This window comes from Dermacentor silvarum, chromosome 5 (genome assembly GCF_013339745.2).
Source record: "Dermacentor silvarum isolate Dsil-2018 chromosome 5, BIME_Dsil_1.4, whole genome shotgun sequence".
In the NCBI taxonomy this organism is placed as follows: domain Eukaryota; kingdom Metazoa; phylum Arthropoda; class Arachnida; order Ixodida; family Ixodidae; genus Dermacentor; species Dermacentor silvarum.
Window position 1 is genome coordinate 32,844,520 of NC_051158.1, and position 24,482 is coordinate 32,869,001.

A 24,482-nucleotide genomic window follows, 5' to 3' on the forward strand; every position below is an offset into this window, starting at 1 on the left:
CGTGGTCCCTGACGGAGTACGTTTACACTGCTCGTGCATCCTGGAGTTCTAGCACTTATACCGATGGAGTACGTTTACACTCCGGTTAGGTGCAAGAGGAATGAACTTACTCCATCTGGGAGTTCGATGACTCTCCAAAAAGAGTCAAAAGACGAGGCAAGCAGCTACTCCGGCGTAGAAAAGTCACCGGTTCTTAAGGTGCACCCGCCTTTGGGGCTTAACTTGCCCTCAAACATTAACCGCTATACATGCGTGCATTTAGTTGTTTCTTTTTTTTTCGCTGCGCTCCCGGTACTTTCGAGTCCCCTATACTGCATGCGCGTATATCAGCGTGAAATCGCCTTATCCTGGTGGCAAAACAGCGCGAGCAGAGTAATAATAAAGTAAATGCAAGCAAAATAACTCACCATTATTGTTTGGGAACAAGATAAGCCCCCAAGAGTGTAAAAATTATGTACAGTCTAGGATGTACCCGACAGGGATAGGCACGATCGCACCATATGGCAAAAGCTGCCGCCCTGGGATCGGGCGATGAGCACCTTATGGTTTTCTGAGAACCATATGCAATACACGCGTGCGGAGGAGGTTCCGCTGCGTAAGCTGCCTGGCACGCGGGAGGCAATCTGTGCCTGGCCGTACACCGAAGGACTCTCGTTGCATAAGCACCGAGCAAGGGGACAAATTAAGGGCGTGTCGGGTTTCGCGTGGACTCCGTCGTCATCGCGCTTCGGTCGGCTGCGTGCGCCAGGGCTCCCGGAATCTCTCCAGTTTAGTCATGACCAGCAGAAGGAGCACGAGGTGTCGGCATGCTGGGTGTGTCTGCGCACAAGTTGTGCCCTTGTGGGTGGTATCGAATTTTCTTTTTTTCTTTCTATTTAACCCAGCTGAGGCATAGCGGATGTTGCATGCTTTTCAGCAGACACCATCGGAACTCACGTATACAAGAAATCGCTCATCTCAAGAATGGCCTCCGTGATCGGGTAGCGCGCGCCTCTCGGAGGCGGTGCTTCAAGCCATCAAGAAGCACTCTAGAGAGACGCCGTATTAAAGGGACACTAAACAGAAGCACTACATGAGTTTATACTGGCAAAGCCTTCTTTAAAAACTATTATCGTTAATTTTGCGCGTAATAGGATGATTATTAGGAAAGAAAATTGAATGTCACGGGGCCTTGTTTTCGAATTGCGCGCCGAAACCGCAGCGTCGGCACGCGAGTGTGACGTCATTAAGTATTTTTTCTCATATTTCGGTCAATGTCGCTCGGTGAAAGTTCTGAAAACTTGCTAAGCCCAGTCTTTGGTTCTTTTGCAATACGAGGCCCAGTCGATCTTTGCCGATAAAGGACGTTAACTGGCTCGGAGCTGACGCCGCAAGAATTCAAACGTCCACGGCGTGCTTGTGCGGGAACTTCGTGTTTCATTTTTGTCAAGCCTCCTCTGACAGTAACAGTGACCTTTTTCGTATTGTAAAAGCGTAACTGATCTCTTTAGCGCCGCTTACTTAACGGTGACGTTTCCTGCGTACCTTCGGCTAAGCGGTACACGGCACCCTGACGATGCGACCTGTCGATACTGGACTATCACCATCAGATATAGCACATCGATAGTCGTCTACTCCTCATCAGTACTTCAATCCGATGTAACAACACTTCTTAGTACTACGTGGGTAAAAAAAAAAATGCGAACGGTATGACGGCGGTGTTGGTGCGATTTACTGAAAGAGTTGATTGCCTGGTGGCTTTTTATCACGAAATAAATAAATTTTATGATGTTTTGAGCGGTGTGAATAACAAGAGGTGTTTATCCTAACAGTAAGCGATTCCGTGTTACTAGAGAGCAAGGGTTGCGCTAACGTATGTAGCCTGGAAATTTGGCAAGTTCAACGCGAAGTTGACTGTAAAAGCAACTCGAAGCACTTTCAGACAGATTGCCAAGAAACTGAACTGATCCATGGCAAAATTGCGTTATCTGTGTTTGCACTTCCACGCGAGGTGTGCTCTTGTGCTCTTTTGTGACTGATGATTAGCTGAAAACTCTAATCTGACACACGTCTGGTGCAATCAATTCACTTGGCTGCGTGACGCCACGCGCCTTGCGCTTCTTCTCACATCTTTCCTGCAAATGCCTAAAATGGGAAGTGCAGGAAATGCAAAAGGAGGGCAGTTCGACACGCCATTACCAAAGAGAAGCGCAGACTTTCACGGAGGCATCGACGACTACGGGGTTCCAAATATAGATATCGGGTGAAAAAGGGAACTAAGGATAATCGATCGGTTGCTCGTTGAGCAAATTCAATCCACCTATCGACACCGGTCATATGTAGTTCCTGTTGAAATACATATCCCTACGTGTAGCCACAAGCAGTGGTGATGGGGTGGGAGGATCGAGGGCAACCATTTCCACGAGCCCCGTATAATCGTATAAAACGGAAGTGCTGAATGAATCCTTGATGTCGCTGCTGACAGCCTATGGTATATAGACCCTGCTAGGTCATTTCCCATTCTTTCATGAGCACGCGGAAACGGACATCACTTACAATTTTACCAGGCACACACACACACAGAGCTTCGTGATCACCTAAGCATCCCGCTGAGCGCCGACGAGAGCGGATTTGAGTTTGAAAAAAAAAAAAAACATAAAATAGAACGCATAAAAAAAAAAGGTTTACAGGCATTTACATGACAGCGAACACAGCGCAGTACATAACCGGCGTGACTTGTAAGCGCTACGAGCAAGTGCGTACGCATGGAAGGGGAAAGAAGGGGTGGGGGTTGAGGGCGGCGGTGGCAGAACTGCAAAAGAAAGGACTGCATCGCTGTTGCAGCGAGCATCATTCCCTTCCACCGAGCTGGGTTCCTTACGGGCGTACCGTGTTTACCATCTGGACGCGAGATTCGTGCCCACGCTTATAATCGCCACCCGCCGCCTAAGTCCTCCTTCCTCGGTGGATATATAACTTCTCTCTCATCTGGGCGTTCCTCTTCATTTCCGCGCCGTCGCTTCGGATACGAGACGAGACTCGCGCACGAGACCGCGGATGCATCCTCTTTAAACGACCACCGCTTGCAAGAAAAGAAGAAAAGCCACACCGAGAGGGCGCGCGCGCGCGGAGGAACAACCCCGCCACCTGCGGCTGCGCTCGTGACGTTTCGAAAGTCGCGGCGTTGCAGCTGACCCTTGATCTTCTTACCCCCCTCCCAAAACTCCGCACAAGCCGCTGCATGACCTCTCCCCGCCGGCACACCGACCGCAGCGCTGGCTTCATCGACTCGGCTCAACCCGCAAACGAAGCAGCCCGGGCCGACGCCAGTCTGGCTGCTCGCAGGCCTTCGCGTCGTCCTTCCCCCGCCGCGCAATCTCTTTTCTTTACCGTGCCTCGCGCTCGCACTTAGGCCTAATCTGGGCCCGAACCGGTTTCCGGCCTGGCAACGCTGGATGGAAGACGCGGCGGGCACGCGTCGTCTGCTGCGTCTTTCCTGCGCCGGCCCTTTTTACTTCTCTCGTCTGCGTACATCTTGTTCGTCGTCTGCTCAGCGAGCGGTCGGTCGCCGGTCTTCTTTTGCATTCGCCGTCTGTTTTTCGTCTGCTTGCGTATTCGTCTGCTCGCGCGCGCGCGCACACACGCACATCGTTCGTTCGCAGGGCCGATACGACGCCGCCAGGCGGCGCCGCCGTTGTGTGTTCGCTCGCGATCTTTCGGGGCTCGCGGCTTTTGCTCTTCCCGAGTCGACGGTGCGATTTGCATTGGGGCGTGGAGGGTGCGCGGATGGGGTGCAGTAAGATGGCTGGGACCTTGCGAAAGGGGGGCTTTTGTGTGGGCCGAGGGTCTGTGATGGTGCGGCTGCGGGACACTTAAACGCCACTCATGATGCGGCCTCGCGTCGGTCAGCTGTGTGCCGCGCCGGCAGAGGTCAGCACCCTCGCATTTAGCGAGGAGGACTGGAAAAGGTGGGGGGCAATCAGGCACGCGCGCGCGAGTCATCTTGAGCCGAGCCGACACGGCGCGCGCCGCGAGATCGTGATCGGGGAACGAGATTTTTCTCCGCGATCGTCGAGTGTGCGTCGTCCACCGCCACCACCGAGCGGCGTCGGTCACCTGTTTCTTCGCGTGCCCGGCCGCACCTGTTGGCGGCCAGAAGGTCGCACGCTTTTTAGCAGGTGGGCGGAGAGAAGAAGAACAGGCCGCGGTGCGATATGCGTTGCGCTGGGCTTCGCATAGAGGGCGCTGCGCCGAGATTTATGCATGCCGCCCCGGAAGGACGGGGCAAACAATCTTAGAAGTTCAACCAAGGGATCCCGCTTGTTCGTGATGGCGTTAAACGCTAGTTCTTGTGGACACACACGTTCGTGAAACCGTAGCGAGACAGAGAGAGGGTTGCCTACAGCTGCGACTAACCACGACGAGGCCTAAAGCCTCGAACTACAGTCGTGTACAACCTTAAGAACGTAGTGACAAATACATCGCTGTTCATCTCCAATAGAACTTGTATAGATTCGTCAGCCGACTACGTGAATTTCCCGTGACGTCATGACGGAAGCGAACTTCTTCCAATATTGGTGTTTTTCAGGAACTTTCAGAAGCGCGGATGCACCCATGACAAGTGCAGTGCGGTTTTGTGGGCCTCCAGAGCTCGTACTGAATTATTGCGTTTTCGCCGACTACAAGCTAAACGTCTGTGGCCGCTTGATAGAACTTGAATACAGTTCGGTGACGGCTTGTAAGAATTTAGAGCTCCGGCCGCAAATCCGTAGTGCACCCCTGTGCATCCGCGCAACGAAACGGTTCCTGAGAAACGTTGACATTGAAAGTGTCAACAGTATTCCACCGTGACGTCACGGAGATGAGTGTACGCAATATGGCTGACAGATCTATTCGAATTCTCTTTCCGAGTTGGACAATGCGGATGCGTTCTTACACCGACTGTAGCTTGCGTGAACAGAGCACACTGACTAAGGTCGCGCGTCACCACAGTTGCGAGGCCGTTGTGCAGTTGGCTCAGTGGATCGCCATCGAGCGTCAATTTCCGCGAACTGACTATGACTCTTCCATATGCCTCAGGTCGGCGTTCGTTGGTCGAATTTCACACTTCGACAAGAGTGCCGACCAATAATTGTAAACGCAGAGAGTTCGCCGTTTCTGGTATTCCTGAACTGACATTCTCCAAAGAGCTATTTTGCCGTCTCGTGTTAGGCACAGCCTAATGTCTGTTAGTCGCTGGCTTACACCAACCACCTGCTGCAGAACGCACCGCATATTGGCCAGGCCACCCCAAATTACCGATTTCCAAGAGGAGTAGCTAAGAGCAGCGTTCTGTTTTGTGACAACTCCCGCTCTTAGCGCATTCGCATCCAGTCCTGTCGTATACGGTGGCCGCATTTCGCATGAATGTATACTTCGCTAACGTCCACACCGGCCAACGCCCGATCCACACACACAAAAAAAAGTCAAAGACATGCACACACGCTCGCCGACCACTCAGTTTCATGATCGGCCAAGGTCGAACGGAAGCAAAGACCCGGAGGCAATTAACAACGGGGCGCACACCAGAACCCCGAGGACACACTTTTTTTTAAACAGGACAGATGGGCTTACTCAGGCTTCTTTCGTTTACTAATGAAACAAGAGACTGTTGCGTAGAAAGATAAACCGAGCTTGAAGTGGCATGAGCAGGGGGGGAGCGAGCCCGAGGGGTTCTGTGGGAAAGACTCAGAGTGTAAGCACGCCGCCGCCGCAGCAGCAGCAGCAGACTGTGGCGGCATCGAAAGACGAGCGCATACCGAAGGCTCGCTTGTGTCAACTCCAGGCGTCACACACAGCGAACGCTATTGTACCACAATGTACAAGAGACAAAAGAAACAAAAACGTACATAGACAGCACACAAATCAGAGAAACGAGCGATGTGCGCGCTCCGAGCAGAGATCAGAGGTGTGGGAACAAGTTGCGCGCTCTGAGGACACATACGCGGCATGTTGCGCGTGTGCGCTATGTACGCTTGTGCTGTCTACACGAAACGAGGGACGTGGTGTCCCGTTTCCGTTATGCGCTTGTGCACACGAGTTCAGTGCGCGCGCGCTTTGCTGTACAATACCAAGGGTGCCAGAGGGGGCAACCATGGGAAGATGTCGTGGACGGCGATCCCAAAGACTCGAGCGCGTTTCTGTTGCTGCACTTCCCTTCCCCAATCGCCAACACCCGCACTCTGTACCTCTCTCTCCTTGCTCTTACCGAGAAGATGCACTTTCGCTCGGAAGAGGGCCGCGCCTCTGTTTAACGAACGCCTCGAGTCACGCCGAACAATAATGTACTACACACTCGGGCAACTGAACACAAGAAAGTGAGAACGCATATAAGCGAACCACTTGGCTGACGCGCACACGCTGTCTCGTGAGAAGTGTTGGCAGTTCTCGGTCGAAGCTATGGCCAGATCTGGGATGAGGCTGACCAGGACACCGTATACTGTTTCGCGTGTTTGGGCCGATGAACGCGCAAACGCAGGTGAACGCGCAAGCACGCTGATGAACGCTATATGAACGCTGAATCGCAGCGTTCATATATAGCGCCGCTAGACGAATGAATTAGGGCAGGCGACAAGAACGCCATTCCCCTTTCGAGAGCTTCGATCGTTTGTCTCTTTTGGAGCGCCACATTTCGTTACTGGCCTACACAGTGGCTACATCAGCGCCACCCATGTGACACAAACGGGCACCTTCGATTTGACGCGCCGGACTGCCCAGGACTGCCCGAAGTGGGTGCTTGACAAATTGAACAGATCCAATGCTTGCACAAAGCACTTCCGCAGGCCGCGCAGGTGCTTCAGCATACGGTCATTAGTAGCCGCGCTTGGCGACGCTATTTCTAAAATTCCCTAACGCATGACCCGATAGCGTCCCCTAACTTTGGGGTCCCATGTTTCCTAAAACTCCCTATTTGGGCTGACCGCGCCACTGCGAACCCGGCCCCCGATGACAACCAGCTCTATGCTCCACCACCAACGCGCGGTTTTTATTAAACATAATACAATGACCTAAAAGCACGACAGAAAAAAAAAAGTTACGGAAGTCCCACGTCGCACAAACGCACCCCCGAGCAATCTTCCGTTCGCCGCTAGATGACACTAGCGTCACGGTCGCACGGTGCTCATTATTGCGCAACACGCTTCGGAATACCCGCGAGAGCGTAGAATGAGGAAGAGAGATTCGTGGATGACTGTGCGACGCTTGGTTCTCACGACCGAAACCACTATAGGCTCGCTCCGCGGTAGTTCCAAGAAAGGGAGGGGGTCGCAGGGAGTATAAGACGCTGTACTCGCGAGAGACGAGTGTATCGAGTGTACACACGCCCTGGAACCCTGCCTGCATAGTATACGCACACTCGCGTTGTGACCCTGAGTGAATGTGTACATACACACTTCATGGAGCGACCCATATACACGAGCTAGCGCGTTTGCTCACCTCTTACGTTGAAGCAACATCTCAGAAATGGCGGGCCTATCGAGTAGCTATGGTTGCTCCCCTAAAAGGCAAGGTGTGCTTTGCGAATACAATGGATATCCCCGTAATGGCCCCAAACGTATCAATTTTTACGCATACTTTTATAGCTCAAAATTATGTTTTAATCGCGGGAAGCTTAACGCATGGAGTTCAGTAAACAAATCGCTAATTAATTTCTATATGATTAAGTTTTATTGGAATTGCACTTCTTCGTTTTGGTTTTTACAAGTGTACTCTCTCGATGGCCAGACGCAAAGGTGGAGCAATTGTAATTTTCCGTGACGTGGAACTGGCGTTTGGGCATTACAGGGATACTGAATACGGTGCGCTACACCTGACCTCCGATATTTATCTTTATCATCATCATCATCATCATCATCATCATCATCATCATGTATAGCTCCACTGCAGGACGAAGATCCCTCCCAGCGATATCCCGTTACCCATGTTCTTCGTCAGCTGAATCCACCTTGTGTCAACGAACTTCCTTAATTCACCGCTGTCCTCTAATTATATCACTACCTCAGCTGTAGTTTCTGCTTCCTTAACATTCATTGTTACTCTAATCTATAGACCACCGGTTACCTGTTGTACGCATTACATGACTAGCCCCAACTCCACTTGCAGGAGTTGGGAGGGCTACGTAAAATTCTGACTTAAGAAACTAAAAAAAAAAAAAATGGCAGACTCAACTGTAGTTGACGTCCAAGTAATGCCAAACATTCATGTTTTGTAGAGAACGGTTATATGAACAATTTAACTGTTGTGTAGCGAACGGTTATGCAGATATTATAGGCTGTAGGTGTTTCTTAAGTAACACAGCATGTTTGTAATGACAATATATAAGATTGACCGATTATTTGGACTTTATACCGATCGTCCAGAAGCAAGCATTAACCAAAGAACGTGCGGCATTTAAGACGTGATGTGTACCATTCTGCAGTGGTCGATCGCCCGACGAAAGCCAGACGTTCGAAAAACGCGCGGGCCGGTTGTTGTTGTCCAGAGCAGACGAAAAACTCGACGCAAGCAGACGACGCGTCACGCCGGTTCAGTATAACAGAAACAATATGGCGTCTCCAATTTCCCGCCTACAACATCTTCCCACGCGCGCCGCTGTTCCCACCAGCCTTTAGAGAGGGAAAAGGAGCTCGCCGATAATGTTGCGCGTGCATGCAACATGGCGAATGGAGTCACGTGGTTCTCTTCTGTTTCCGTTTTCTTTCTTTCCTCTTCCTTTCCGTTGTTGTCGACCGGCCCGCCAACAGACACTTTGTGCCGAGTTGTCCCCCTTCTCCGACCAAAAATGGCCGGTATACAGGAGAGGGGACGTTTTTTTCGGCTGGGTCGCATCTGTCCACAGGGTGGCCTGTTACAGATAACCCGCGTCGCCTCGTATCCAGCAATCTTTCTTCTTTTGCTCACTGCCCCCTCTCCGACCCCCTGCCCCCCATGACACTGGCGAGAGAGAAAAAGATTTGAGATTCCTGCCCCTGCACCTAGCGACTTGCTGCCTGCCGCCGTCCCTCCTTTCTAACCTTCCAGAAGCTCCACCGACTCCCACAACGAGGCGAAGAAGAGGCGCGAGCTTTATTTTTAGCCCGTAGCCAAGCCACCGACGAGCCGGCTGCTGCGCCGGTGGTTCGTAGGGCAAGAGTGTATTCTAGTACACTCTAGTAGGGCTGGCCGCTTGATGACGCTGCTGTTGGTTGCGTGAACTTCTGCTACAGTACACTGGGACTGCCGCTTTTTTTTTTTTTTTTTTTTTTTTCTTATACTTCGGCGCATCGTGGCGCCCTCTGGTGACAACAGAGCGCGCTAACCAGTGGGAGCGTGAGACCGCGGGAGTGAACCCAGGGTGCAGACTCGTGAGCCTGCCCATCCCCCGACTTTTTTTCTTTTCTTGTATCTTGGCTTCGCTTTCACGGAGACATGAATCTCGGCGTGTGAGAGAGAGGGAGCAAGCATCTCCTTGATGATGTCGCAGGGGCGATGAGTGCGTCTTTCTTTTTCTTTCTTTCTTTCTTTCTGTTTACATCACGTACAGCTTATCATCGCGCTCACGCAAGTTTCAAGTGCAGAGCTTATGCACTCGCTCTTCCTCCTCCTCTACTGCCAACCTTTTCTTCGTTCGTGCTTTGCGTCTGCGCGTGAGCGTCGTCTGCTTGTTCGAGTTATGTTTGTCGTCTGCTCAACGTCTCTTACCCTCTCCCCGTGTGCCGCTGCTCCCTCACCCTCTTTTTCTCATCAGATTCTGAAAAGAGACACTCTGGGAATGCAGACACGGGCCGCGTGGTGGCGTGGCACACAGAGTTTGAGACGTCATAAACAAGACTTCGCGAGCCACACACACGCACGCGGGTCTTTAGCCCGAAGACCTCTATCTCTTTACACTTCGTCCTGTTGCTGCTGAGTATTTCTTTCGTTTTTTTTTTTTTCGTTTTTTTTTTCCTTCAGGGGACGTGGGGGTGGTTGGAACGGTCGTAACCTTGTCGCCGCGAGAATCTTATTTAAAGCAGACGAAACCTTATGCGAGTGGTATCGTCTGTTAAGCCCTGCCGTAGCAGACGACCGCTTTTTTAACGAGCGCCATGACCCTCGACGGTCCTTTGTGGAATGACGCGAAAGCTCGGCCGGCGGCGTTGGTCCATAAATACGGGGCCGTCTAATATTACGGCTTTTCGGTTAAAGACATTGCCGCGAAGACAGCCCCACGCTATAAGAAAATACGCGTTCAACGATATTTTTTTGTCGATGTGGGGACGGTGGAGAACGCATCCACGAAGCGAACGAAAATGGCTGCAAGTCATTCCTCGTCGAGAATCGCTAAGGAACTCTATAGGAGAGAAATGAAGCAGTCATAGCGGGTTTTTTTTCCTTCGTTTTTTTGTTTTTTTAGTCTTTAACTCGGCGAAAAGAAATATAATAAAAGTCCCTGGCGCCTGGTCATATGCCTAGCAGACGGCAACAACCGCAGGCGCATGTAAGACTGTCCATGCTTTTATTTCCTTTTATTTCTTGCTCTTGATCGCTTCCAAAAGGAAGACCGATTGCAGCAAGTGGATGATCATACATTAAGCCGCAATTCCCAGCAGGCGAACAAAGGTTTTATAGCGGCAGACGACGTAGATGAAATACTCGAATAGCTCACAATGCGGGACTCTTTCGGGTAACAGTTTTGCACTCGAGGAAACAATTAAAAAGAAGGAAAAAAAAAGCGTTGATGGGCTGCAAGAAGACGCACGGGTGTCTCAAAAGCTCTCACTCATCATATAAATTGAAGCGCGAACAGTAAAATAACCGAGTCGACTTGTAATCAACAGACAGGGCTTAACAGACGATACCACGCGCATAAGCTTTCGTCTGCTTTAAATGATATTACAAGTACGACTTCTAATCGCTCTGTATCCGGTTGTTCCAAGCCTGGAACAACTTTTGGAGTCCGAATTAAGCCACTGTTATCAATGCGGGTGAACCTGGACAACCTGAACAAACGCAATGATGTAGTTGCGGAATTGTTCGTGCTTGAATTTATGCTCATAGTGCGTCTCTGGCTCAAGGTTGGAGATTACGCTTGCAAACACGGGTCGCGTCGAAATGTACACTTACCGAAATCGCTGGAGCAGTAGTGGTGCAGGAGTTCCCTGTCCGTGCAAGGTCTGCATTCTGCGAAAGATAGAAAGAAAAGAAAAAGAAAGATAAAGATTAGCGCTGGACGATACCGCATGCCTGAAACGAAGAACTGTTCACCACGGAACAACAATAACAACGACGACAAAATAAACAAATGAAAACCCAAGGTTACCCGATAAGTGAAAATTAACGCATACGGACGCCGCTGTGATGAAGTGCGTGTACATATATGAGAGGAACTTCTAATACTCATTCGTACTTCATCAGTCTCAACTGAGTTAATGTCGGTCTTTAGCTTCAATATAAAGGAATCCACGTACGGTCCCACGAACTTCCATATGCGGCAACAACCCTGAATCAACACGTACCATCCTACATCAAAATACTATCATACAAAAGAACTGGTCCGGCGGGCGGTATATAGGCTCTCAACGCGGCAGCGATATCGAGAGCCTTGTTTTTCTGGAGAACGCAAATAGCTCCGTCACGAGTTTGTTTTGGGGGGACGCGTTTTCCTGTTCCATAAATAGGGTCCGATACGAAAAGTCGTGGACAGAAACGACCTTTTCTGCGAACCCACTTTACGCAGCATACACGTCTTGTGGGTTTGCGTATCGCGACGGACGATTTATTTCGGCGAGAGTATAGGAAACTTTCCTTTTTGTGTATGTGTGTGCAGACGAAAACTGGAATTTCGCGAGCAGAAGACGCTCGGAGGTGGCGCAACCTTGCGAGGCAGAAGAAAAGCAGATGGACCATTTAAGAAATACGCTATAATAATCACGATAGTTTTTATTTTATTTTATTTTTATCAGTTGGAGGCGTTCCACGCAGGAGTGGTGTGATAAAAAGAAGAAACAGTCAAAAACAGGTTCTTATATACAGCTTTACGCTTGTGAACATGTGAACAAACAGGCGCAGTACAGGCAAGACGTGCAGACCACGTTGGCGTTGCAGTTATTCGCTGTTCACCGCTTTGAACAGTATACTATTTGCTAAAGAATTTATTAAAAGATCGGTCGCGTGCAATAATTTTGCCTTCAGAGAGAAATGACGTAATTACATTAGAATTTGACTATTCTTATTTCTCCTTTTCTTCTTGTTATTAGTTATCTTTTTGCCAGCACGGAATGTGATGGCAGCGTCGTGCCATCTTCGAGACGATCGCAGCGGTGTGGAATTGGTTTTTGTGGATGCCAAGCCATGATTTATTACACTCGGGGGGCGCAGCAAATTGTATCTGCTATAGCTAATCAAAACGCATCTTAGAATGCAGTATTTTCGAAGCGCAACTTGGCAGCTTGTACGATGACTTCACAACAGTTCATCGCTGTGAGGCATGCCCTCCGGTAGCTAGTATCACTCTCCAAACAGTCATAGTCTTTGTGTAATTAGCGCTCGGAAAGTAGCGCAGGAGACGCTGCAGATGGAAATTAATATTCGCGCGACGTGAATTATTGTCCAATGCACAGCTTGTAGCAGCTCCTTTTCTTCTTATCATCGATTCGTGATGGCTTGTTACAGAAGCAAACGAGAAAATAATACAGTTAGGCCAGCGCAGAGAAGATTCTTTACCCGGGACTAGCAGAAGACCTCTCCTCGGCAAATGCAACAGACGACAAAAACTGCACACGAACTCGATAGACGAAGTAATGTAGGAGCAAAATGGAAGGAAAATGAATCAGTTCACCACAAGAACATGACGCGCGTTGCGAGTAGGTCACTGCATATGAGACAGGAAAGAGTACAGCGGGGCGGGCACATATATTCACGGAAAACGCTTTGGCTACGGCTTCAAAGCAGACGAACATTCGGAAGCCGTGCAGACGAAACGAAAAAAAAAAAAGATGGACCAGACGAGTGAAAGTCAACGTAACAGACGAACCAAGCGGAAGGCTTGTTGCAAAAACAAAACAAATTTGTTAACCGCGTCCAAAAACTAAAATATGTTAGACGAGTAGGTCGCCGCATAGCAGACGAGAAATGACCACGTAAAAAAAAAAAAAAAAAAAATCATCGCGGAAGACGAAGAAGGCGCCATATACCCGAAGCAGAATTCCACTTGTAAGCGGAGCAGACGAAAAAAATAATAATAAAGAAAAAAAAAGAAAGAAAGAAAAAGGCAAGACTGCAGATGAAGGATGCAGAAGACCAGTCGCGATTGCAGCACACGAACTGCAGAAGGCGAACAAGACTGCAGACGAGAGGGGCCAACGATGGTGGCGGCTGCTGCCGCGTTCTTCGGCTTCGGCCCGAACGTGCAGACCGAGCCGATGGGCGACCTCGTTCCGGACGACCCGCGAGAGGGGGCCTTTCGTTCGATTTTCATGCGCCGCACCACCGGTTGACCTCGCGCGCGCAACTCGCGGCTCGTCCAGGGACTTCACGAATCGGGACGCCGTCGTCGTGTGCGGCTTTCGAAGCGCACACCGCGGCGGGCGAGCGTGAACCGCCGAAGGGGAACCAGTTTCGGTTTCTCTATAACGGACCGGCACGCATCGCTTCCCGGCTCGCTTTCTCTCCCGCCTTCGCTTCTTATGTTTTTCACGCCTCGACGCTAATGTTTTAAAGGAACGCACGTTCGATCGTGTTCCAACCCCCCACTTCCCCAACCCCGGCTGTAGGAGCGCAGTCACCGGGTCACGATGTTTGTTTCTGCTAGGCCAATGGGGGAAGTGCTTCGGGCAAGTAACGCGCTGGAAGCAGACGACTAATGAGAACAGACGTTTTCGCGTTCGTCTGTTCCACCTGTTCCAAGATTGCTTACTGCGTACGCGTTCCCAACTATTCGCGCGACAAGCGGGGTGAAGCAGACGACTTTTAATAAAGCCGGACGTCTGCGCGTTCCGTCTGTTTCCACTTGTTTGGAGCTTGTTGCGTTATCGACTTGAGTTCATTCCGGTTACTTTTTTCGAAGACGTGGTGACGACGACGGTGTGTGGCCGGATGGATGGCGCGAACGCTTTGTTTTTGTCTCTTTTTGTGCGCCCTTCCAGGGGCCGGTTCTGCTATAGGGGTGGGGGTTGAGAACAAAGCAGACGATAACATCGGCGACCTTCGTTTCCCACCTCCTTTTGGGGCCCGCAAAATCGGAGGCGTTTGCTTCCTATTTCTTATTGTGTGGCGTTTAGCCGAGTTTTTGGACGCCGCCAGAGCATTGGTGGGGAGGGCTGGCGTTCACCCAGGTCACGATTTCGATTACGAGAAACAGGCTGCTGACGGCGGCCAAAGAAGTGCGAACGATTCAATAGTAAAATTCTGGCGGCGCAGCCAACAGCTCTCGGTGTTTATTTAAAGCCCTTACGCGCAAGGTTTGAACGTGCAAGCACGTCGACGGTGACATAGAAAATAACTATTGTTTGCATAAGCAGATTTACTCGCAGCTTCCTGCAAGCTTTAGCTGCTGAATTTGTAGACAAAAGTACAGCCACGCCAGCTGTTTGAAATGCAACGCCTCAAAACAAATGATATATACCTTTCAGGAAATGTTCATACAGAAGCGCTCCGCTCACACTGGGTTCTTCGTAATCCTAACTTTTCATTACGGTCGCTGGGATCAAGTTGGATTTAACCAATTCAACAAGCGCCAATACATGGTTACCAGAAGAGTGCATTTTGCAAGCGGTGCACATGGCGAGTGCTCGAACGGATGGAGGGATTATGCAAAGCCGCACGTTCTTTCCTCGGTGCGAATGGTAATCTCGCACAGTACATAAGTACAGTTGACCGCAGAGTATACCACCGGAACTAGAAGATCTGTGCAGTGCAGTCGTTGCGATAAACTCAGGTCAGGCAGCTTAGAAACGCGATACTATCACATCCTGAAATACAGCGCCAGCGCGCGTGTGGCCGCTTCTGGGAGCGACATAGATAAACAAAAGCAGCAGGCATTTCAACCGGTCGCATATATACCGTACCGTAGATCGTGCCTGAAACCGCAGCACGTTGCGAAGACCACCCTGCCCAATCAACCCTGCTCGATTTGAACGTATCACATATCGGCAGCACAGACCTGTTGTGGAAACAAAATAAGTCCGAACAGACGACTTGCAGAGGAATTCTCCCAGTGTCGTCTGCGCAGACGACAGAAATGCGGAGCTGTCCTTGCTAAGCCTAACTTTATCGTCTGCTAAGGACTCGTTTACTAACAAGGGCACGTATAGTGGCCCTTAAGTGGCGACGCGACTCTGTTTTATTTATTTGTGTACGCTGGCTCCATAAGCTAGTGGAAATGTACATACCCTCGAGTAGTTTTATGCCCTCGGCATCGCCAGTCAGTCCTACCTCCTGATAACCCTTTCTCCCTATCAAATCTCGAACGAAGTAAGTAAAGAAACAGAAATCCGGATACTTCCTCGTCACGCACTCGGTACAGTTTGCAGTTCTCTTAACCTCAAGTCTTATAGCACGCAGCGAGCATATATCGATCATCAAAAAAAGAGCGAAACCCGTTTCGTCGACATCGGCCGCACACTACAAGAAGAGTTCGCAGCAGGAACGAACGGGTACCAGACACACACAAAAAAAAAAGACCTCCCATATCAAACGCAAACGGCAGACGCGCCAAGAGAAGACGTGTGGAGCAGAATGCAAATGCGCATGTCTGGAGCACAGATCGCGCGGTGCAGTGCATTTGACTACAGCAACAGCGGAGTGCATTAGCGGGACCACGACGCCCCTCCGAAGATGTATACTAGGGCTCGAGAAGACGATTTCGGTCGCTGCGTTGTGCGCGTTGCTGAGCTGGGGGCGCTTGTACTGCGTCTGGTCTCCGCAGGCTGCTTCATTACGAAACATCGCACGTGTCATCTGCTGCTTTATTCGCCTTCACGTCAAGCGAAGTCGGGAATGTTAGCCTGTGCGCGCAGCCACAACGTTGTAAGCACTAAGAACTAAGCTTTCAATTGCCGTCTGTCTGTCCAAACAGGTGCACCGTCAGAAATCTAGAATTAAAAGACTCTCAAAAACACGATTTGTCGTCGGCGAGACAGAAAACTGCAGTTACGCGAAGCCTTGGAATGCAAAAAGCAAATGAGAAATTTAGGAAAAGAAGAAAATAAGCATGCGGGGAGAACTCTCCTAAACGGCCTCGAAGACCCAACGCACGAGGGCGCCACCCTTAGTAAAAAGCAGGAGCCGACGTATCGGGTGTCGTCTGCTCCCGACGTCTGGAGCGGCCGCCGTACAGTAGTTGGCCGCGAAAAAACTGACATGCCCTTTCAGAAAAAGAAGGCGGACATGTGCCGCACATGTGTTTGCGGTTACAAGCACGCGATGTGGGGCCTTGAAAAACAGAAGACACATTAACAGACGGCTGCACTAAGTGCGACGGCTCGCACGACGCTTCTCGTAGTCATGGGAAGAGTGAACCACGGCGAACGAGCCCGTTGCTGCGTAATTGCGCGGCTACAACCGAATCGTCGTGGGATCGCCTGCTTAAGTCGGTTTCGCTTGAAATGCACGACAGCGGAACGGTTTTCTCAACGGGGATTGCACAATAAGCAACAAACACTCATTTGTGAGCGCTGAAGTAACGCTGCGGCAATGTTAAGTTCATCTTGTATAGCGGTGTAGGCCCATCCACAATTTCGCATTACACCCCCCCACCCCCCTCCGTTCCCCCAAGCAAACAATCGTTCGCTGCAGCGAAAGAAATTGCATTCGCAGGCAAACCGGCCTCGACCACACGGCCTTCCTTGTACAGCGACTGTGAGTATTGCAAAACTTTGTTTAAAGTACATCCCCACAGTCCTTCAATTTCCACTATAGACAAACGGTCTCACCTTAACGACTTACGAAATGGTGGTCAGGATAGAAACCAATTAATTTTGCTCGGTTGGCATTCAGGGCCTAGAAGAATATTACCGATGCGCAAACGGCATTAATCACCGTTCTCGGCCAATCGCTAGCGGCAGCTATGCTGTGTTTTTATTCTCCGCCTAGTGTTGCACACGAGGCAGGCTTTTTTTTTTTTTTTTTTTTTGCGCTTAGAGTGTTCTCTTGAAGTGGATTACGCACTTCCGCTATACGCGATTGTCGACAGAAAAAAAAAAAAAACAAGAAAAAAATAGCTGGCGAAGTTGGAACTGCGTCTGCGCACCACAGGTTCATTGGTTCTTTCTTTCCATCTTTCGTTCGCTTAGTCGTTCACTCGTCACTACTTAAGCAGCGAGGCCATTACCGCGAAGATCCGACGCATGCGCGCTGTCAGATGTCGTCTGCAACGAGACTCGCGAACCGAAACAAGAACAGAAAACTACAAAGGCGGGGCAGACAGGCACGACAGTTACGCAAGAAAAGCACCGAAAAAAAGAAATAAAGGAAACGCAAGGAAAAGCCGGCACCCGGTCGACAAGGGCAGACACCCTAAGGCGAGCATTACGCGCGCCATGCTGCGGGGGTAAGATGAAACTTTCAAGATGGCCGCCTGCACCCGTTTCTTCGTCGTCTGCTTCGGCTTGTCGACTGCTTGTCGTTTTCTGTTTTATTGTTTCTCTCGCTAGAATGGCTTCCTTTCTTTATTTTTTTTTTCGCGCTCACCCATCACAGCTCGAGAACGCAATGAAGAGGCGAGGAAGATCCAGAGATCGGGGCCGTCTGGCGATGCGTCGTCTGCTCGTCTTGACCCCGTCTTGCTGATTCGCGAGCCTATTAGGGAGTCTGTGCCGAGGCTTTAAGAGAGCGCGAACCTCCTTGTAAGTGGACAACACGCGCCACATGTGAGCCGGCGTAAGAGCCTGCCCCTATTGTTCTCAAAGCACTAAAAAGGATCATTTTCGTCATTTATCATCAGTGACGTGCGTGCTTGTTCGGGAAATATTTTTGGGAACGGCCAGAACCGTACTTCTGGGTCCTTGTTGCTTTGTTGATGTTAACGATGGCGATGATGAATGCGATAATAAAAACGCGTGCGCAAGCAGGAAGAACAGAGAGAAGATGTAGGCGACTACATTCTGCCTTGCGGAAGATGAATAAAAAACGCTCGCTTAGGGAGAAATGACGGCCTCGCGAGAACTCCATCGTACTAAGGAAGCACGAGCTTACGATCATTCGTCTGCAGCTAAATTGCGCCGATATAATCCGCCAACATGGGTTTCTAACGTTCCGTGTGCGCAGGGCGTAACAGAAGTTCGCGCATTTCGGTAGGGTCGTCTGCTTATGTGACTTTTCAGTTGGTGCAGACGAAAACATTTGCGAATGCGTTTCCAGAAGACACCGAATAAACGCCAATACCAAAGAACAAGACGTAGTTGCTCTTCAATTCGATTCGTCGTTACAACGACATTTGGACGGAAGCGGAAGAACAAAACAAAACAAAAAAAAAAGATCAATCAGTGAAGAGAAGCAGTTTCCTCGAGGTTTTTTTTTTTTTTTTTTTTCAGGACATAAAGGAAGAAACGGAGAGCCCAAGTGGCGCGAAAAACCGTCTCTGGGCTTGTTGGAGGGGCAATTTCTCTCCATTTTCACCGTTGACGGCCGGTCGGTGGGTCGGTGCTCCCAACAACGCGGTGGCCTATGCAGTGAAGGGCGGCGCACGTGTGCCAAGGGCGGGAACGGTCACAGGCAGACGATAAGGGCCGACAGAAATCGGTAAAATAAAATAGCCAAATGAAAAAATGCCGAGAACTAACTTCCCTCCCACATAGAAGCGTCCGCCCAATAACACCCCACTACTCTGCCTTGCCCGTGTGCAGCCGAGGGTCAGGCAAGAAAGAACTTAACAGACGAAAAAAAGAAGGTGGGCCAAACGAAGAGCCGTCTGCGAGGAGGTTACGGGCAGACGAAAAGCTAGCTGATCGTCTGCAACCAAAAACAGACGAAAAAAAAAAAAGAAGAAAAACGAAAGCCGACAAAATGCAGTAAAACGGAGGTAGAGGACTCGAAGTGGGGAGGAATGTTAAGCGAGGGCAAAGCAAGAGAAGGGCGAGGATGAATTTTTAGGGTGCGGAGAAGGCGGTAGTTAGAGGGCCGGTTGTGCGAGCGCCACCCCCCCCCCCCCTCCCGCGTAGGCGAAAACAACAAAGAACAACCGAAGAATAACCCACTGCCTCTTTTTTTTTTTTTTTTTTTTTTTTTTCCCTACGGTGTACGAGAGCGGGCATTTTCGGTTCTTTGAAGCGATTGCCCACACCGCCCGTCCGCCCCGCCGAAGCACATCCTGGCCGAGCAGAGTTTTTCCCGCTCGAACTGCCCTTCTCCCTAGCACTAAGAAACGTACATGTATATATACATGAGCGAAGTTAAAAAGGCCCACATAGACCCGAGAGAAGATGAAGAAAAGGAAGCCTCCGCTAATAACGCCAAATAACACCGTACAGTGCTGCCAACTAGCGGATTCGGGGGTTCGGCAGGAACTCGCACTTTCTTTTTTTTTTTTTTTTTTTAACTGAAGCGTGGTTCTCTGTTGGGCCCACAAGTTTGCTGGGGACCGTAGAGATGGGGGCGAGGTATCGGAGGGCCGGGCGTGTTTGCAAATTGCGAGAGTGACGGTGTCCGGCGGTGTTGGTGGTTGTCGGGAGACGCATTCCGCCGCTCCTCGAAAAGATTCCAGCACCACTGATGCGTGGACCAGCGGCCATATGGCGAGTCGGCGCAAGTGTATAACGGTAACAAGATCGAAGACGGGGAGGGACTCGGATGGCGGAGACTGCTCACTTCCGGTGGAAGTGCCGCACGCTGCTACGGGAAAGTCATCAATTCCAATGCCGTTACATTGAAGGCCAACTGCGAACGAAGTTTTGGACTGCGTAAAAAAAAGCCTAGCTTAAGATCCTCTGTACAAAATTTGACTTTTGAAATGCGAGCGAAAGCGTTACGAAAAGCTTGAAAGAAATAGCAGTTCTTGAATCCGAAACTGAAAAAAAAAAGAAAGAAACGCCATTGCCACTCACCGGAAGTGACGCATACCCTAGAGCGCGTGGCTCTTCGGCATGACCTCCGAGATGAGGCGGCGTACCGGGACTTACGTCATAGCTACAACCACCAGGTGCACGTGTCGTCTGCTTACGTGCTGTTTAAAGTCTGTTAACGAGAATGCTGTGCAATTACCGGCCCTGCGGCTTCGTCAAGATTGCTTTAGTGGTACATACTACTCATTTATAACTAATTTAGCTAAAGTGAAATTTCGTTGCAGTTCATCTTTAACTAGTTAGTAGCTTCTTAGAAGAACAGTAGAGAATGGACCACGACACGCGTTTTGAAGCTAAGATGTACTGGTAGCAAGCTTAAAATAAAATTGTTCTCTTTTCGTCAAGTTCAATATGCGCGTGGCGTAGGTAACATATTATCATCTACCCTACATGATGGTTATGCGCTAAGGAAACCCGCGCGAGTTTCCCAGAGAAAGTTTGTCAGTTAAAGAGAAAAAAAATTCTTCCTCGCCAGGTGATCGAACCCGGGCTCAACGCATTTCTTCGGCGACAGCGCTGTACCATCCGAGCTAACCAGGACGTTAGCAGACTGCAGGGCAATACCGAGTTCATCGACAACTCGAAGCGTAGGGACGCTGAACATGGTAAAGCAGTTTCATGGAAGCGAATATTAATAGGTATGCAACAATTTGTACCCTTTAATAAAGTTAATCGATATTTTTCGATTCTCATTTCCTGAAAGCAACTACCGATGAGTATCTGTAACTACCGACTAGACAGACCATATCTATCAAAACGGCAACCCTATCGGATACAGTCCTACCCGGATATACCGAATCCGAAGGGGATCACAATAAAGTGCGATATATGGGTAATTCGGTATATAAAAATGGTACATAAAATTTAAACTGCTGTTCGTTATACACGATAATTCGTTATACATGGGTTCGATATATATATAGCATCGCTGCTTTTGAAGTCACTATCGTAGACTATCAGGACTCGTGATAAGCCTCCAAGGAGAAGCTAGCCAAGAGTCGCAACCTAACCGAGACACAAACGCAAGCTCTCGACGTCGCCTCGCTTGATGTATATATACGGTTTCCCACGTCAGCGGTGGTGGTGGTCTCTTCGCGGAAACGTCGCCTCAGCGATGACGTACAGCACGCGAACGTCCCGCACAAAGGGGGCTCCTATTCAAGGTATAAACGCCCCTGCTGCTATAGTCGCCACGACCTCCGGCCGAGAAATAGATGGCCTGTCAAGTCCTCAACGTCACCCGGCGGACGAGCGCGCGCGTGGCCAAACACTCTCTTATGTTCCAGCTCTCTCGCCGGGGTCGCCCGTCAACAACGGAGAGGTCCGCGCCGACGCCAATCCAATTAAGGGCGGCCGAAGGCACAAGGCCAAGCGTTGTCGTCCGGCTTCTATCCACGTCACCCCTTTTTTCCTCGCCAGCAGCGGCAGCAGCAGCGCATTGTTGGCACGCAGCTGCAGACTTTACGATGACCACTCGACCGTCGCTAATGCCCAATCACCGAGCAGCAGCAGCAGCAACAGCAGAAGACGTCGCGAAAACGGGAGAGAGACGACCGCTAGGGAACGTCGTTGTCGCTGTCTTCTGTTCCCGTCAACAGACCCGTTGTTGCCGAAAAACGCCGCTTGTGACAACGCAAACCGCGCCCAACAAAGGACCACTGAGGTGCGGAAGTTCGAGAAAGTTTGTGGAAACGTTGAGGAAGTCAGCAGGTAGGTGGCCGTTTCCGATAGCGTCGTGGGTGAAACGGTCGAAAATGGGGACAGACCTCAAAGGAGAGAGGGGGAGGCGAGGGGCGGAGGGGGGCAGCAGCTCGAAGTCGTCTTTGAGGTAGAGATTGGCGAGCGATCGACAGACGAAGAAGGGACAAAGAAAGAGATTGTTGGCGGGAAACGCTGAGTAGGGCGAACCGCACGGAAAAGCGATTAGCTAGGAAGTTGACCGCGAGAAAAGCAGACGACGAGGGGTGGGGGAGCAGACGACACAAGGACCCTTTTTTTGCAGAAGACGACGCCGTCAACCAGATACCATTGGCGGAAAGGCAAGGAACCACGAAGCTGAGTAGGAACCAGACTTTTCCTTTTTTTTTTCTGTCCCTGGGCTTGTTCCGGGGAGATTGTGAGACAGGGTTTCCTTCAAGGAACAGAAAACCGGAAAGGGCGAGAAGGGAGAGGATACAAAAAATCGTCTGCAGAAGAAAGAAAGCAGACGACAACGCACTATAAGGGCGGGTGCTCATTACGCTTCGGGAACTGCGCCGCTTCGGGAAAGCGCGGGAACTGCTCTGAAAAGCTCCCCGACGTTGTTCAGAAGGTCCCTCCGGTTTGCCCCGGGCGTTTCGGCGATGACCAATTAGGAAGAGAAACGCCGCAAAAGAACGCGGCCGTTCTTATACGAGTGATTGTAAAGCAAAGCGACACACATCCCTGCCACAGGGAGAAAGACGAAGAGAGGCCTACCTTTTACGAGTTTTTAGGGATGGGCGTGCACGGTTGGCGCAGCTTTGAGCGGACAGTAAACGCGGTGCCCTTTATTGTGGGTCTGTGCATCGGCTGCTGCTGTTGCAGTGATTAGCGGCACTATATATGGGGACGGTGGGAAGTGCCGACAGAATGGATGGTTTCCTTTGATGGGGGTTCCCGCTGCGTCTAACGTACCGATGGGTGTATTGGTCGATGTGGCCGAACCCGCCGGGATACTAAGTGCTTTAAAATTAGGGTCGCCGATTACCATCCCCAACTGCGCATACTGTTGCAACTGATCCCGCTGATGTACCCGGCGCATTCTAGCCGCCATCTTCTTAGGCTTTCTCATTTACTGCCGGCCGTTATCGTGTGCTGTGATTGGACCGTTACGTGTATGGCAAGCGCTGGTCAGTGTGTGGACTATTTCCTACATGCGCTAAGGTGTATCTTCCTTATTTTGATCAACGTAGCTTTCAAACACAAGAAAAGCGTCCCCTTTTGCGCATAGATTATTTGCTGATATGTACACTCGGCGTCAAACGATCACAGACCTCGGGACCTGAGCGAAAGCTGAATATTACCGCAGCTTCAGAAGGCAGCATAGAATTCGAATTTCTAGTTTGTACTATTACATGCAAGAAACATAATGATGTACGGTCACACTCGCATGAGTGCAAATACTGCTCAGAAATTGAACTTTCCCGCGGAACTCATGATCCGTAAACTTTTGACGCAGACTGCACGTATTCAGCGCAGTCAGAACAGACGACACAGACCTGTTCACACATTAATCCTCCTCCTCAACCCCACCTTCGCAATATAGAAAGCGGTTCGTCGCACCGACATGGTCGCAAAAATGGCTGGTTAGATTCAGTAGGTGACGTCACCGTCCTGAACCAAGGACTCTCGCACGCCGGGATTAATAACCAAGGCCACCCCGGAATGACGTCAGCCGAGGTCACGTGTGAGACACGCGCAGTAAGGTGAGGGTGAGCCAAAAGGGGACATTGTACCGTAGTACGTCCTGCGCGATTCAATTACGCTGTCGCCGCTTTCCAACTTGCCGCTCTATTCTCTCCTTTGCTTCGCGTTCTCTATGTCCACTCACCGCAGAACAAAGAGGGGTCACCGCCCATCACCCCCGTAAAACGTTTCTTTTTGTTTCTTCTCGACCGGTTGAGCACGACTAGCCGGGCGGTCGCGTGCCAAAGCGTGACCGTCTGCTCCTCGTTCGTTCTCACTGGACCAGACAAAGAACGTCGGCGGCCGACACGCGATTGTCGTCTGCTTCTCTTCTCGCTTAATCCCGAGCGCAAACGAGATATCGTGATGGCGCGTGCCTACATTTTTTTGTCTGCTTTTCCCTCCCCTTCAAAGCAGTGCAAATCACTTCGGTTTCCAAGCGATTACACCCCTACAGGCGGTCACGTGCCGAAAGGCCGGCCGCGGGGCACCGTGGTTTGTTCCATGGTTGTTCTTCATTCGTTCCGCCATCAAAGACGGCGGGAGCGGCGGACGATCAGCACCGCCGACACGCGACGGTCGTTCGTCTGCTCTCGCTTAACCCCGAGCGAAAACGAGATCTCGCGCGATGACGCGTGCCTGCATTTGTCGTCTGGATCCTCTGTCGTCTGCTTCGCGAGCGATTAAAAGCACGCACACAGGCTGTCACGTGCCAGCAGCCGTTCACGGTTTTGTTCCCCCTTCTCTTTCGTTCGCGCTTTGTGTGATCGAGCAGACGACAGACGATCAACGCCGCCGCAAGACACGCGACAGTGCTCGGTTTCTCGCTTGAACCGGCCCTAGCGAAAACGAGATCTCGCGCGATGAGACGCGTGCCAGGCATTTTCGTCTGCTTTTCAGCTGGGCCGGTCTGCTGCCACCGCCCCACCACCACGACGACGACGTCGTCATTTCTCCCTTGCATCCGGGTGCGGGAAAGCAACGCTTTTCTGCGATGTTTGTTGATGTTTTTCGCCAACCCCC

General features: G+C 50.6%; 1 protein-coding gene across 1 annotated transcript in view; it reads right to left on the reverse strand.

Moving 5' to 3' along the window:
* Positions 1 to 24,482, reverse strand: part of LOC119453259 (meteorin-like protein) — a 67,673-nt gene that overhangs the window by 6,533 nt on the left and 36,658 nt on the right. The window contains exon 4 of the mRNA XM_037715284.2: positions 11,101 to 11,157. Coding sequence (XP_037571212.1) covers positions 11,101 to 11,157 — 57 coding nt within the window. The remainder of the gene's footprint in view (positions 1 to 11,100; positions 11,158 to 24,482) is intronic.